General features: G+C 48.4%; 1 protein-coding gene across 1 annotated transcript; it reads right to left on the minus strand.

The window, feature by feature from the left end:
• Positions 1–5255: 5255 nt before the first annotated feature.
• Positions 5256–13388, minus strand: LOC144677926 (CD209 antigen-like protein C). The gene is made up of 6 exons (XM_078537901.1): positions 13322–13388; positions 11880–11999; positions 9870–10019; positions 8242–8384; positions 7349–7455; positions 5256–5973 (listed from the first exon to the last, which is right to left on the minus strand). Exons 1-6 carry the CDS (start codon positions 13386–13388, stop codon positions 5799–5801), a joined length of 762 nt encoding a protein of 253 aa, XP_078394027.1. The 3' UTR covers positions 5256–5798.
• Between the last annotated feature and the right edge of the window lie 1948 nt (positions 13389–15336).

Genomic DNA, 15336 nt, shown 5'->3' on the forward strand with positions numbered 1-15336 from the left:
TGTGTGGCCTCGCCCCCTTCCTGCACCGTATCACCCCGCCCCCTTCCCCTTTCGTGTCACCCCGCCCCCTTCCCGCTCTCTGTCACCCCGCCCCCTTCCCGCTTTCTGTCACCCCGTCCACGTGCGCGCTCTGTGTGACCCCGCCCCCTGCCCTCTCTGTGTCACCCCGCCCACTGCGCGCTCTGTGTCAGTTGAAGTGAAGCGCGAGAGTAGCCGGGAGTTGAGCAGGAGCAAAGGTCACTAAGGGAGTTCAGTGAGGCGGGAACGAGGTGATCCTTCGAGGACAATGAGTGCGGCCGGGTCAGCGTTTACTGCTTTTATTGCTGAGAGTGTTTAAGATCTTATTTTGTGGTTCATCGTTTGTAAGGGACTATATTCTGTAACAGCGAGGAGCAGGGAAGAAGGGCCCGAGAGTAATTGATATTATTTGATATTAAGTATCTTCCAAAAGGTTTAATTTAATTTAAAGGGGTCAGTCATGGCAGGAGAGCTCAAAGCCGTGGTGTGCTCATCCTGCTCTATGTGGGAAGCCGGACACGTTTCCAGTACCCGGGACCAGCCTGTGTGCGGGAAGTGTCTCCAGCTGCAGCTCCTGGAAGCCGGGGATTTGGAGCTGGAGCGGCGGCTGGGGACACGGTGGAGCATCCGCGAGGTGGAGAGTATTGTGGATAGGGACGTATAGAGAGGTGGTCACACCGTAGGGTAAGAGTCCACAGGCAGGAAGGGAATGGGTGACCACCAGGTAAAGCAAGGGGACTAGGCAGGCAGTGCAGGAATCTCCTGTGGCTATTCCTCTGCAAAACAGGTATACCGCTTTGGATACTGTTGGGGGGGGGAATGGCCTCTCAGGAGAAAGCAGCAACAGCCAAATTTGTTGCACCATGGTTGCCTGGGCTGCACAGGGGAGGAGTAAAATGTGTGGGAATGCAACAGCTACAGGGGATTCAATTGTAAGGGGAATAGAGAGGCTTTTCTGTGGCTGCAAGCGAGACTCCAGGATGGTACGTTGCCTCCCTGGTGCTCGGGTCATGGATGTCTCAGAGCGGCTAGAGGACATTCTGAAGGGGGAGGGTGAACACCCAGTGGTCGTGGTGCACATTGGTACAAATGACATAGATGAAAAAAGGGATGAGATCCTAAAAGCAGAATATAGGGAGTTAGGAAGTAAGTTGAAAAGTAGGACCCCAAAGGTAGTGATCTCAGGATTACTACCAGTGCTACGTGCCAGTCAGAGTAGAAATAGCAGGATATATCAGATGAATACGTGACTGAAGAGATGGTGTAAAGTGGAGGGTTTCAGATTCATGGGGCATTGGGACTGGTTTTGGGGGAGGTGGGATCAGTACAAACCGGACGGGTTACACATGTACAGGACCGGGACTGATGTCCTGGTGGAACATTTGCTTGAGTGGTTGGGGAGGATTTAAACTAAAATGGCAGGGGAATAGGAACCTATGCAAGGAGTCAGAGAAAGGGGAATCAAAGACAAGAACAAAAGACAGAAAGCGGAATAAGAAATGTGATAGTCAGAGAAACCAAGGGCCAGAATCAAACGGGGCCTCAGTGAAAAATAGTGGGAACGGGACAAGTAATGTTAAAAAGACAATCCTTAAGGCTTTGTGCCTTAATGCGAGGAGCATTCGCATAAAGTGGATGAACTAACAGCGCAAATAGATGTAAACAGGTATGATATAGTCGGAATTACAGAGACATGGCTGCAGGGTCACCAGGGAAGGGAACTGAACATCCAGGGGTATTCAGTGTTTAGGAAGGACAGACAAAAAGGAAAAGGTGGTGGAGTTGCATTGCTGGTTAAAGAGGAAATTAACGCAATAGTGAGGAAAGATATTAGCTCCGACGATGTGGAATCTGTATGGGTAGAGCTGAGAAATACTAAGGGGCAAAAACCGTTAGTGGGGGTTGTATATAGACCCCCAAACTGTAGTGGTGATGTTGGGAATGGCATTAAACAGGAAATTAGAGATGCATGTAATAAAGGAACATCTGTAATTATGGGTGCCTTTAATCTGCATATAGATTGGGCAAATCAAATTAGTAACAATTCCGTAGAGGAGGAATGTCTGGAGTGTAAATGGGATGATTTTCTGGACCAATGCTTTGAGGAACCAACGAGGGAACAGCCCATCCTCGACTGGGTATTGTGTAATGAGAAAGGAATAATTGGCAATCTACTTGTGCGAGGCCCCTTGGGGATGAGTGACCATAATATGATAGAATTCTTCATCAAGATGGGGAGTGACGTAGTTGATTCTGAGACTTGGGTCCTGAAGCTTAATGAAGGAAACTACGATGGTATGAGGCGCGCGTTGGCTATGATGGATTGGGAAACGTTGCTCAAAGGGATGACGTTGGATAGGCAATGGCAAACATTCAAAGAGCGCATGGGTGAACTGCAACAATTGTTTATTCCTGTCTGGCGCAAAAGTGAAACAGGAATGGTGTCCAAACCATGGCTTTCGAAGGAAATTAGAGAGAGTATTAGATGCAAGGAAGAGGCATACAAATTGGCCAGAAAAAACAACAGACCTGAGGATTGGGAGCAGGTTAGAATTCAGCAAAGGAGGACCAAGGCATTGATTAAGAAGGGGAAAATAGAGCATGAGAGTAAGCTTGCAAGGAACATAAAAACTGAATGTAAAGGTTTCTATAGGTATGTGAAGAGAAAAAGATTGGTGAAGACAAATGTAGGTCCCTTACAGTCAGAAACAGGGGAATTTATAATGCGGAAAAAAGAAATGGCTGTCCAACTAAATACATACTTTGGTTCTGTCTTCACAAAGGAGGACACAAATAACATACCAGATATGTTGGGGAACACAGGGTTTCGTGAGAGGGAGGAACTGAAAGAAATCAGCCTTAGTAGGGAAATGTTGTTGGGGAAATTGATGGGATTGAAGGCTGTTAAATCCCCGGGCCCTGATAATCTACATCCCAGAGTACTTAAGGAAGTGGCCCTAGAAATAATGGATGCATTGGTAGTCATCTTCTGAGATTCTATAGACTCTGGAACAGTTCCTACAGATTGGAGGATAGCTAATGTAACCCCACTATTTAGAAAGGGAGGCAGAGAGAAAACAGGGAATTATAGACCAGTCAGCCAGACATTGGTAGTGGGGAAAATTCTAGAGTCCATTATAAAAGATTTAATAGCTGAGCACCTGGAAAACAGTGGCAGAATCGGACAGAGCCAGCATGGATTTATGAAAGGGAAATCATGCTTGACAAATCTACTGGAAATTTTCGAGGATGTAACTAGCAGAGTTGATGAGGGGGAGCCAGTGGATGTGGTTTATTTGTACTTTCAGAAAGCCTTCGACAAAGTCCCACATAAGAGATTGGCGTGTAAAATTAAAGCGCGTGGGATTAGGGGTAGTGTATTGAGATGGATAGAAAACTGGATGGCAGACAGGAAACAAAGAATTGGAATAAACGGGTCTTTTTCCGAATGGCAGGCAGTGACTAGTGGGGTATCGCAGGGATTGGTGCTGGGACCCCAGTTATTCACAATATATATTAACGATTTAGATGAGGGAATTAAATGTAATATCTCCAAATATGCAGATGACACAAAGCTGGGTGGGAGGGTGAGCTGTGAGGAGGATGCAGAGATCCTTCAGTGTGATTTGGACAAGCTGAGTGAGTGGGAAAATGCATGGCAGATGCAGTATAATGTGGATAAATGTGAGGTTATCCATTTTGGTAGCAAAAACAGGAAGACAGACTATTATCTGAATAGCTATAAATTGAGAAAGGGGAATGTGCAACGAGACCTGGGTGTCCTTGTACACCAGTCGCTGAAGGTAAGCATGCAGGTGCAGCAGGCGGTAAAGAAGGCAAATGATACGTTGGCCTTCATAGCCAGAGGATTCGAGTACAGGAACAGGGATGTCTTGCTGCAATTGTACAGGACCTTGGTGAGACCACACCTGGAACATTGTGTTCAGTTTTGGTCAACTTATCTGAGGAAGGATGTACTTGCTATAAAGGGAGTGCAGCGATGGTTTACCCGACTGATTCCTGGGATGGCGGGACTTACACATGAGGAGAGATTGAGTCGATTAGGATTTTATTCACTGGAGTTCAGAAGAATGAGGGGGGGGATTCTCATAGAAACCTATAAAATTCTAACAGGACTAGACAGGGTAGATGTTGGAAGGATGTTCCCGATGGTGGGGGAATCCAGAACCAGGGGTCACAGTTTGATGATATGGGGTAGACCATTTAGTACTGAGATGAGGAGAACTTTCTTCACCCAGAGAGTGGTGAGCCTGTGGAATTCATTACCACAGAAAGTAGTTGAGACCAAAACATTGTATGTTTTCAAGGAGGAGTTAGATATAGTTCATGGGGCGAAAGGGATCAAAGGGTATGGGGAGAAAGCGGGAGCAGGCTACTGAGTTGGATGATCAGCCATGATCATAATGAATGGGGGAGCAGGCTCGAAGGGCCGAATGGCCTATTCTTGCTCTGAGTTTCTATGTTTCTATGAAAGGGATAGCAGCATCGTGGATAGTTCGAGAGAAACTGTTTCGTTGGGGGATGGAGCGAGGACGAGAGGGACACAGATTTCAGTTAATCGGTAAAAGAAGCAATTGTGTTTTCCTGCTCATTGTGGTCACTTCCTGGGTAAACATCAGGACACCGAACATGCCGAAGGGATTGGATACAGCAAAAGTACATAGGCTGGTGTATGAAGGAATTGAGAAGTTGGGAGCAGTATTACAAAGTTGGAGATCTTGTACACGTGTCTGAGTTGGGAGGTTCCTCAGAACGAACTGTTCCGGACAGGAGAGAGACAGGCAAACTGTACTTCTGTCTCTCACCAAGTGTCCGTACACAGAAGGTGTTTTGAATTCTTTGTGAAGTGTGTTGTGGTGTGTTTTCCCAAACCCTCAGTGTGTCTGATCCACTTTACTAATCACTCACAGCAAACTCACATTATGATCAACTCGGGTTAGTTTATTTACATTTAAAACCCGGGGCAGGAATGTTCACAATGTCAACCTCCACATTCACACCCACATACACCCACACACACCCACGCTCACACACACACACTCGCACAAACACACACACTCGCACACAACACTCACACAAACACACATACATGCCTACTCACACACACACTCTCACATTCAAACACACACACACCCATCCACACACATAGATGTATACACGCACATACACACACACACACACACACACACACGTAAACAAATGCACAGACACAGTAATGGAGGATAGAAAAAGGAAACTTTTACAACTATGGATAGTAACAGTACAAGAACCACGGAGATTAAAATAAGTTCACATGATTTACAGAGTCCGAGAAGAAAAAGTCCAAAGAGTATTTCCGATGTGACCGATTTTAATCCTGAGTCCAGTGAGAGCTTACTGCACGCAAATTGAATGCCTCGTTTCTGACATGACAACTATGAAAACACTGTAAGGAGTTGCTTCATTGGCTGCAAAAGCAGGTTGCGGATCATCTGAATTTGTGAAAGTTGCTAGAGAAATGCAGGACATCTGTCCTGTTACATGTCGCTGGATTCCGGCCTGGATTTATAATGGGATTTTCCAATGTCAACCATCACACTGTCATTCCCGCCTCCTACCACTGGTGGCGCTGCAGAAGGGTTCAACTGGGAGAAAAGGGGAACAGATGAAGTTTCACCTTTCGGACGTGGCCTCGGGCAGTCGGGGATTTTGGGGAAGGGAGGAGGGGCTGGGGATCTTTGGACAATCCTGACACTCTCGTTCTGTGTCCCAGTCTCTCTTCAGGAACAATATTTCTCAATATCAGCTGCCTCGATGCAGGGCAGTGCCCTTTTCTCACAGATGAAACGGAAGTGATCGGAACAACTGGCATCATTCCATCCTCTGGTTTTGATAATGGCGCAGTTTTCATTACCATTCCAATTATTCGGTTCACCCTGATCCCATCGAGTAAAACTGGGAATTGGGGAAATAAAAAATACCGATTAAAAACCCGACACATTCCTGCACAGAATCAACAAGATTCCTACAGCTCAGTACAAATCCCCAACTAATCCCATTGTCCCGCTCTCTCCCCATAGCCCTGTATCAATCCCCAACTAATCCCACTGTCCCTGCTCTCTCCCCATAGCCCAGTATCAATCCCAAACTAATCCCACTGCCCCGCTCTCTCCCCATAGCCCTGTATCAATCCCCAAACTAATCCCACTGTCCCGCTCTCTCCCCATAGCCCTGTATCAATCCCCAACTAATCCCACTGCCCCACTCTCTCCCCATAGCCCTGTATCAATCCCAAACTAATCCCACTGTCCCGCTCTCTCCCCATAGCCCTGTATCAATCCCCAAACTAATCCCACTGTCCTGCTCTCTCCCCAAAGCCCAGTATCAATCCCAAACTAATCCCACTGCCCCGCTCTCACCCCATAGCCCTGTATCAATCCCAAACTAATCCCACTGTCCCGCTCTCTCCCCATAGCCCTGTATCAATCCCCAAACTAATCCCACTGTCCCGCTCTCTCCCCATAGCCCTGTATCAATCCCCAAACTAATCCCACTGTCCTGCTCTCTCCCCATAGCCCAGTATCAATCCCAAACTAATCCCACTGCCCCGCTCTCTCCCCATAGCCCTGCATCAATCCCAAACTAATCCCACTGACAGATTCTGTCCCCTTCGCCCTGTTCAAATCCCCAAACTAATCCCACTGTCCTACTATCTCCCCATAGCCCTGTATCAATCCCAAACTAATCCCACTGTCCCGCTCTCTCCCCATAGCCCTGTATTAATCCCAAACTAATCCACTGTCCCGCTCACTCCCCATAGCCCTGTATTAATCCCAAACTAATCCCACTGCCCCGCTCTCTCCCCATATCCCTGTATCAATCCCCAAACTAATCCCACTGTCCCACTCTCTCCCCATAGCCCTGTATCCATCCCAAACTAATTCCACTGTCCCACTCTCTCCCCATAGCCCTGTATCAATCCCCAAACTAATCCCACTGCCCCGCACTCTCTCCATAGCCCAGTATCAATCCCAAACTAATCCCACTGTCCTGCTCTGTCCCCATAGCCCAGTATCAATCCCAAACTAATCCCACTGTCCTGCTCTCTCCCCATAGCCCTGTATCAATCCCAAACTAATCCCACTGCCCCGCTCTCTCCCCATAGCCCTGTATCAATCCCAAACTAATCCCACTGCCCCACTCTCTCCCCATAGCCCTGTACCAATCCCCAAACTAATCCCACTGTCCCGCTCTCTCCCCATAGCCCTGTATCAATCCCAAACTAATCCCACTGTCCCGCTCTTTCTCTCCATGCGACGCTGGGACTCACCTCACTGGGCTCCCATCCACCCATTTCCAGTTTCCTTCACTCTCTCGATCTGTTAGTCCGATCCAGTAATCCCCAGGATTATTCTCGATAGATTTCTCTATGAAATTCTGCAGCAGATACAATGATGGAATGTGATCAGTTAGTATGACTGCCTTAACTCACACAAACACGCACACACAACTGATCCCCAAAATACACCAAACCCTTCCTCAGGAAATTCTCCCTCATTCCCTCTGATTAAATATCGGGAAGACTGAAGTTGTTGTTTTCCGTCTCTGTTCCAAACTCCATTCCTGAGTTACCGACTCCATCCTGGGAACTCCCTGAGTCTGAACCAGACTGTTCACAACCCTGGGGTTGTGTTTAATCTGGAGATGGGATTCTCACCTCATATCCACATCGTCACCAAGACGGCCTCTTCCCAACTCCGTAACATCACCCAGAACCACCCCGGTCTCAGCTCATCGACTGCTGAAACCCTCGTCCATGTAGTGTAGAGGGAGCTTTACTCTGTATCAAACCCCGTGCTGTACCTGTCCTGGGAGTGTTTGATGGTGACGGTGTAGAGAGAGCTTTACTCTGTATCTAACCCCGTGCTGTACCTGTCCTGGGAGTGTTTGATGGGGACGGTGCAGAGGGAGTTTTACTCTGTATCTAACCCCGTGCTGTACCTGTCCTGGGAGTGTTTGATGGGGACGGTGCAGAGGGAGTTTTACTCTGTATCTAACCCCGTGCTGTACCTGTCCTGGGAGTGTTTGATGGAGACGGTGTAGAGGGAGCTTTACTCTGTATCTAACCCTGTGCTGTACCTGTCCTGGGAGTGTTTGATGGGGACGGTGCAGAGGGATATTTTCTCTCTATCTCATTCTGACAGATGCGTCTGTCATTCTCACCTGTTCCTGTTCTGTATTTATGATGATGAGGTGTGAATTTTGGGATTCACATTGTTGTTTTGCCGAGTCCCAGTTTATTTTATCCGTTGAGAATTTATAGCAATGATGATTATGAACTTTCCAGCCGTTCGGACAGGGAGACTCTGCAAAGTTATAAAGACTTAATTCAGAGAAATACATCGGGACATTAGGAACAGGAGGAGGCCATTCAGCCCCTCTCGGGTATTTTACACCATTCCATTGGATCTGCTCTGTACCTTAACTCCCTCGGTTCCGTGTCCCTCCATTCCCAACAACAATCCCTCAATCTCAGTTTTGACGTTCCCCTTTGACCTCCGGCCCCCACAGTTTATTTCGGGGGTGGGGGGAGAGTTCCTGATTTCCGCTCCCCTTTGTGTGAAGTGGTGTTTCCTGATGTCCCCCCTGAACGTCCTGGCTCGAATTTTAACCTCCTTCCCCCTTGTTCTCGACTCCCCCTCCCCGGCTCCCCCACAACCCACCGGATCAGAGGAAATAGTTTCTCCCCATCGACCCAATCGAATCTCTTTATTGAACATAACGTAAGAACAGAAGAGGTAGGAGCAGGAGTGGACAATTCAGCCCCTCGAGCCTGCCCCGCCATTCATCACGATCATGACTGATCTCATTTTGGCTTCAACTCCAATTTCCCGCCCTCTCGCCATAACCTTTCAACCCTTCACTGATTAAAAATCTGTCCATCTCCTCCTTAAATTTATTCAGTGTCCCGGCATCCACTGCTCTCTGAGGTAGTGAATTCCACAGGTTCACGACCCTTTGAGTGAAGTAATTCCTCCTCATCTCTGAGTTAAATCCAACACCCCTTAGTCTATCGTCCTAGAATGCCCCACAAGGGGAAGCATCCGCTCCACGTCTACTTTGTCACCTTTAGCATCTTATGTACCTCAATTAGATCTCCTCTCATCCTTCTAAACTCCAGCGAGTACAGGCCTAAACTGATCAATCTCTCCTCATAAAACAAGACCCGTATCGCTGGAATCAATCGAGTGAACCTCCTCTGAACCGCCTCCAGTGCAACTGAATCCTTCCTCAAGTAAGTGACCAAACCTGTGCACAGTACTCCAGGTGCGGTCTCACCAACGCCTTTGTACAGTTGCAACAACGCTACCCTATTTTTATACTCTATTCCTGTAGCATTAAATGGCAAAATTCCATTTGCCTTCCTTATTACCTGTTGTACCTGCATACTAGCTTTCAGCGATTCATGCACGAGGACACCCAGATCCCTCTGCAGTGAAGCATTCAACGCCTCGGGTCCGGTCGCCGTGGTTTCGCCTGTAGGCCTCAGGCTTCGAGTTTGGATCGCCCGCCTGCACCTTATCCCATCCCTTCAATCTGTCGGAAAAACCCCCCCCCTCTGATCGATTCATCCCCTCGCCTGTCCCAAACTCCGGGAGGCAGAGGTCAGGATAGTGCGGCCTTCCCCCGCTTGGAGATTGAGGCCTTGACTGAAGGTTGGGGAGGATAGGGGTGGGGAGACAGGGGGTGGGGGTGGAGGAGGGGAGACAGGAGGTGGGGGCGACCCCAAAGGGACAGAACGTGGGATGTTGCGGGAGGGGGCAGGAGTACATCGGTCAGCTCCCACTCACCGGAACAGGATCGGAGCATTGGGCAGAGCGATCTCGCAGTCTCGGACAATTTCTGGAACTTTCCATCCAGCTCTGTCAGGTTCCGCAGGGCAATGGCCAAGGTCCGGTTCAAGGGGTCAGCACCACCGCACTCCTTGTTCATCTGTAGAACTGAGAGACAGAGTCAGAATGAGAGATAGTGTGGGATATATCAGAGTGTTACAGTGAGGGGTGTGGGATATATCAGAGTGTTACAGTGAGGGGTGTGGGATATATCAGAGTGTTACAGTGAGGGGTGTGGGATATATCAGAGTGTTACAGTGAGGGGTGTGGGATATATCAGAGTGTTACAGTGAGGGGTGTGGGATATATCAGAGTGTTACAGTGAGGGGTGTGGGATATATCAGAGTGTTACAGTGAGGGGTGTGGGATATATCAGAGTGTTACAGTGAGGGGTGCGGGATATATCGGAGTGTTACAGTGAGGGGTGCGGGATATATCAGAGTGTTACAGTGAGGGGTGTGGGATATATCAGAGTGTTACAGTGAGGGGTGTGGGATATATCAGAGTGTTACAGTGAGGGGTGTGGGATATATCAGAGTGTTAGAGTGAGGGGTGTGGGATATATCAGTGTGTGAGAGTGAGGGGTGTGGGATATATCAGAGTGTTACAGTGAGGGGTGTGGGATATATCAGTGTGTGAGAGTGAGGGGTGTGGGATATATCAGAGTGTTACAGTGAGGGGTGTGGGATATATAAGAGTGTTAGAGTGAGGGGTGTGGGATATATCAGAGTGTTACAGTGAGGGGTGTGGGATATATCAGAGTGTTAGAGTGAGGGGTGTGGGATATATCAGTGTGTGAGAGTGAGGGGTGTGGGATATATCAGCGTGCTGCAGTGAGAGGCGTGGGATATATCAGTGTCTGTTTCATGTTTGAAGGGATCATTAACATTTGAAAATCACCATTTCCTTCTGGTTTATTTGAAAAGTGGCTGTTCCTGAACCAAATAATTGCTGCTACAGGTCACATGATTCATAACTGGGCTGAAGAGTCGGCCAATTTCCAACAGCATTCACTGCACAAAGCTACCCCCTCATCCTTGTGGAACCTCACACCTTCTACTGTGCGGACACCTTATGATTAACAACACCAGGGACCAGTAGACAACCTGTCTCCGCAGCCTCACCTTATAGTAATGGGAAAGACTTGGACACTCATTAAACCTGCAGTTGCGCTAAACGCCATCCTCTATCTCCAATGTTGGACAATAGATTTTGACCAGAGGCATAGAAACTTATTGTTAGGCTCCTTAATGGGCAACATCACATGACCTAAGCTCCTGGCCATAGGAAGGATTTGATATTACATTATTACATTCACAACTCTGTGTTCTGTTCACACTCCTGCTGGCAATCATCAAAGCAGGACTCCAGGCTGATCGACATCCTGCGTCATGTCTTAGCCAGCTCGGAATGTGTTTCTCTGGAAAATTCCTTCAGCCACCTCCTGGGCAGTCCAACTCTTTGTGGCCCAACCTCATCTCACTGCATCCCGATCAACTTTAAAGGAATTTTGTAAATCCTGCTTCAGCGAGCCAGACCTGCCTGAACTGTATCTCCTCTGTGAAGGAACCCTCACCAGACTTGGACTTTCTGAACTTTGGCCATCCCATGAGGTGATATCCACAACTGTGCTGCTTTTTCAGTTTAAGTTATCAAAAACTGTAAAAAAAAAAAGCACCTTTTTCCGATGTTCCTGTTGTGTGTTTACGTGTGTGTATGAAGTTGTGATGATCCCCCAGGTTTGAATGTATGAATAAACTACATTGCTGATTTTAAACCTAGAGAGGTGTTGCTGCTTCTCCCTTTAAAGTCTGACCTCACAAACTGAGGGTTTGGGTAAACACACCACAGCCTATTTCCAATATGAAAACACCCCTGCTTACGGACAGAGGGTGAGAAAATAAAGGTGTTCAGTATTGCCTCCGTTCACTCTCTGTAACAGGTTCAGTGTGAGGTTCAGCTTCCTACCTTGGACTCTCAGCCCTATCGCAATAGCCAAACTGATGATTAAGACAATGAAGCAGGCGATGCCAAGATGTGTTGAAGTTATTGATCTTCTTCCTTCAGCTGTTTCCTGTCCAGTTTTATCTGGAATAGAGAAGTAAAGATTGACCCATGTTGAGCAGCCTATGTAACTTCACGGAACAGACAATGGTGACGTATCTACCTCCCTTATCAAGAGAAACAACTACCACGTTACTCGTTTATATCCCTCGTTTCACATCCCAGCACACGGTACAGGAGGGTTATCAAAGAGAATCGAAGACCGAGTCACACAGGGAGATATTAGGGACAGGAAACCAAAAGCTCAGACACAGAGATCAGTACAAGGAGCGTCTTAAAGGAGGAGAGAGAGACAGAGAGAGGGACAGAGAGACAGAGAGAGAGACAGAGAGTTAGATAGAAAGATGGAGAGGTTTAGCGAGAGTTTTTCGCATTTCAGGGGCTAGGCAGCTGGAGGCTGCGGGGAATAATCATAGATACAGAGTAAAGCTCCCTCTACATTGCCCCCATCAAACACTCCCAGGACAGGTACAGCACGGGGTTAGATACAGAGTAAAGCTCCCACTACACTGCCCCCGTCAAACACTCCCAGGACAGGTACAGCACGGGGTTAGATACAGAGTAAAGCTCCCTCTACACTGTCCCCATCAAACACTCCCAGGACAGGTACAGCACGGGGTTAGATACAGAGTAAAGCTCCCACTACACTGCCCCCATCAAACACTCCCAGGACAGGTACAGCACGGGGTTAGATACAGAGTAAAGCTCCCTCTACACTGTCCCCATCAAACACTCCCAGGACAGGTACAGTACGGGGTTAGATACAGAGTAAAGCTCCCTCTACACCGTCCCCATCAAACACTCCCAGGACAGGTACAGCACCCTCTACACCGTCCCCATCAAACACTCCCAGGACAGGTACAGCACGGGGTTAGATACAGAGTAAAGCTCCCTCTACACTGTCCCCATCAAACACTCCCAGGACAGGTACAGCACGGGGTTAGATACAGAGTAAAGCTCCCTCTACACTGTCCACATGAAACACTCCCAGGACAGGTACAGCACGGGGTTAGATACAGAGTAAAGCTCCCTCTACACTGTCCCCATCAAACACTCCCAGAACAGATACAGCATGGGGTTAGAGACAGAGTACAGCTTCCCATGCACTGTCTTTATCAAATACTCTATCTTACTTTCTGTCTCTGTGTTTCCTTTTCTCTGTTTCTGTTTTTCCCTCTCTATGCATCTTTGTCTCTCTCACTCTCCCGGTCTTTATCTCTCTCTCTCACTCTTGTCGCTCTCTCTCTCATTGTTGCTCTATTTCTCTCTCTGCTTCCTCATATCCACCTCTCTATCTCTCTCTGTCCCTCTCGCTCTCTCTTTCTCTGTTGAACAGTTTAACCTACGTTCACTGGGAGCAGTTGTGATGTTTTTGACGTGTCTTGTATTCATGTAGTCGGTGTCCTGCTCCATGGTTTGTGTCAGAGGGATCTCTCTCCTCCGTTCCTGTCCTGTCTGCTTCTCTCTCTCTCTCAGATGTGTTTCAGTCTTTCCTCAGACTCGATGTCAGGGCGTAAACTTCCTCAAAACAGTTTCTCCCTCTTCGTTGCATTTCACAATGATACTGCCCCTGAGATCAGAATGAGAGGCTGGTTGTACTGACTCCAGGATCAGCAGTCCCTCTCTCACAATCTCTCTCACCATCTCTCTCTCTGTCCGTCTCTCACAATCTCTCTCACCAACTCTCTCTCTGTCTCCCTCTCTCTCAATCTCTCTCACCATCTCTCTCTCTGTCTCCCTCTGTCTCAGTCTCTCTCACCATCTCTCTCTCTGTCTCCCTCTCTCTCAATCTCTCTCACCACTTCTCAATCTCCCTTTCTCTCCCTCCCTCTCTCTCGCTCTGTCTCTCTCGCTCTCTGTTGCTCCCTTTCTCTGAGTCTCTCTCTCTATCTGCCTCTCGCTCCATTACTCTCCCCCTGTCTCTGTCTGTCTCTTTCCCTCTTTCTCTCTTTGCCTGTCTCTTTCTCTCTCTTCCTGTCTCTTACTCTGTCTGCTTCGCTCTCTTTGTCTCTCTCTGTTTCTCTCTCTCTCCGACAGGCATGCGATTAGCCGCTACATCAAAGGTTACTCTGGAAGATAAGAGCACATGGTCTAGGGGGTAACATATTAGCATGGATAGATGATTGGTCAGCTAACAGGGAGCAGCGAGTAGGGGTAAATGGGTTTTTTTCGGGTTGGCAAGATGTGACGAGCGGAGAGCCTCAGGGGTCAGTGCTGGGACCTCAACGATTCACCATTTATATGAGTGACTTGGATGAGGGCAGCGAATGTGTGGTCACTAAATCTGCCGATGACACCAGGATAGGTGGAAAAGTCAGTCGTCAACAGGAGGTAGAGGGTCTGCAAAGGGATAAGGACAGGTCAAGCGGGTCGGCAAAAATTTGGCAGATGGGGTACAACGTGTGAAAATGTGAACCTGCCCAGGAGGCAGGAAGAACAGAAACGCAGTATTCTATTTAAACGGAGAGAGATTTCAGAACTCTGCGGTACGGAGGGATCTGGGTGTCCTGGTGCATGGATCAGAAGAAGTTAGTCCGCAGATGCAGCAAGTGATTAGGAAGGCAAATGGAGCGTTGGTGTTTATTGGGAGGGGGATGGAATGTAAAAGTAGGGAAGTTTCACTGCTGCTGTACAGGGCCTTGGCGAGTCCGCAGCTGGAGTACTGCGTAGAGATGTGGTCTCCTTATTTGTAAATAGATATAACTGCTTTAGAGACAGTTCAGAGGAGGTTCACTGGGCTGATTCCTGGGATGATGGGGTTTGTCTTATGAGGAGAGGTTGAGCAGGTTGGGCCCGTACCCATTGGAGTTTAGAAGAATGAGAGGCCATCTTATTGAAACATATAAGATTCTGATGGGGGGCTCGACAGGCTGAATGCTGAGAGGATGGTTGCCCCTCGTGGGGGAATCTAGAACAAGGGGTGGAGGGTGCACAGTTTCAGAATAAGGGGTCTCCCATTGAAGACGGAGATGAGGAGGAATTTCTTCTCTCGGAGGGTGGTCAGTCTGTGGAATTCTCTCCTCCAGAGAGTGGTGGAGGCCGGGTCAGTGAATATATTCGAGGCTGAGTTAGACGGGTTTCTGATTGACAAGGGAGTCGAGGGTTCTGGCAGGTGGGGAGTTGGGGGGGACAAGATCAGCCACGATCTTACTGAATATCAGAGCAGCCTCGAGGGGCCGAATGGCCTACTCCTGCTCCGAAGTCATATGTTTCTTTGTTCTGCTCTCTCCATGTCTCTCTCTCTCGGGCCAGCGAGTCGTATGTGGGGGGGCAGCGCCGGGTCAGCCAGGGCGTCGAAGGCCCCCAGGTGGGCGCCGGGGTCCCGCCAGGCATGCGGGTGGAAGGGCGGCCGGCAGCGAGG

This window comes from Cetorhinus maximus, unplaced genomic scaffold (assembly GCF_964194155.1).
Source record: "Cetorhinus maximus unplaced genomic scaffold, sCetMax3.hap1.1 HAP1_SCAFFOLD_3301, whole genome shotgun sequence".
Lineage (NCBI taxonomy): Eukaryota > Metazoa > Chordata > Chondrichthyes > Lamniformes > Cetorhinidae > Cetorhinus > Cetorhinus maximus.

What these genes read in the sequence shown, in the direction of transcription:
- LOC144677926 (XM_078537901.1), bottom strand. Translation starts at nt 13,388, where the DNA reads ATGGAGCAGGACACCGACTACATGAATACAAGACACGTCAAAAACATC. An exon ending in GATAGGGCTGAGAGTCCAAG is followed by an intron (nt 10,020 to 11,879) that starts GTAGGAAGCTGA and finishes TCTGTCTCTCAG; the next exon opens with TTCTACAGATGAACAAGGAG. An exon ending in AATGCTCCGATCCTGTTCCG is followed by an intron (nt 8,385 to 9,869) that starts GTGAGTGGGAGC and finishes ATAACTTTGCAG; the next exon opens with AGTCTCCCTGTCCGAACGGC.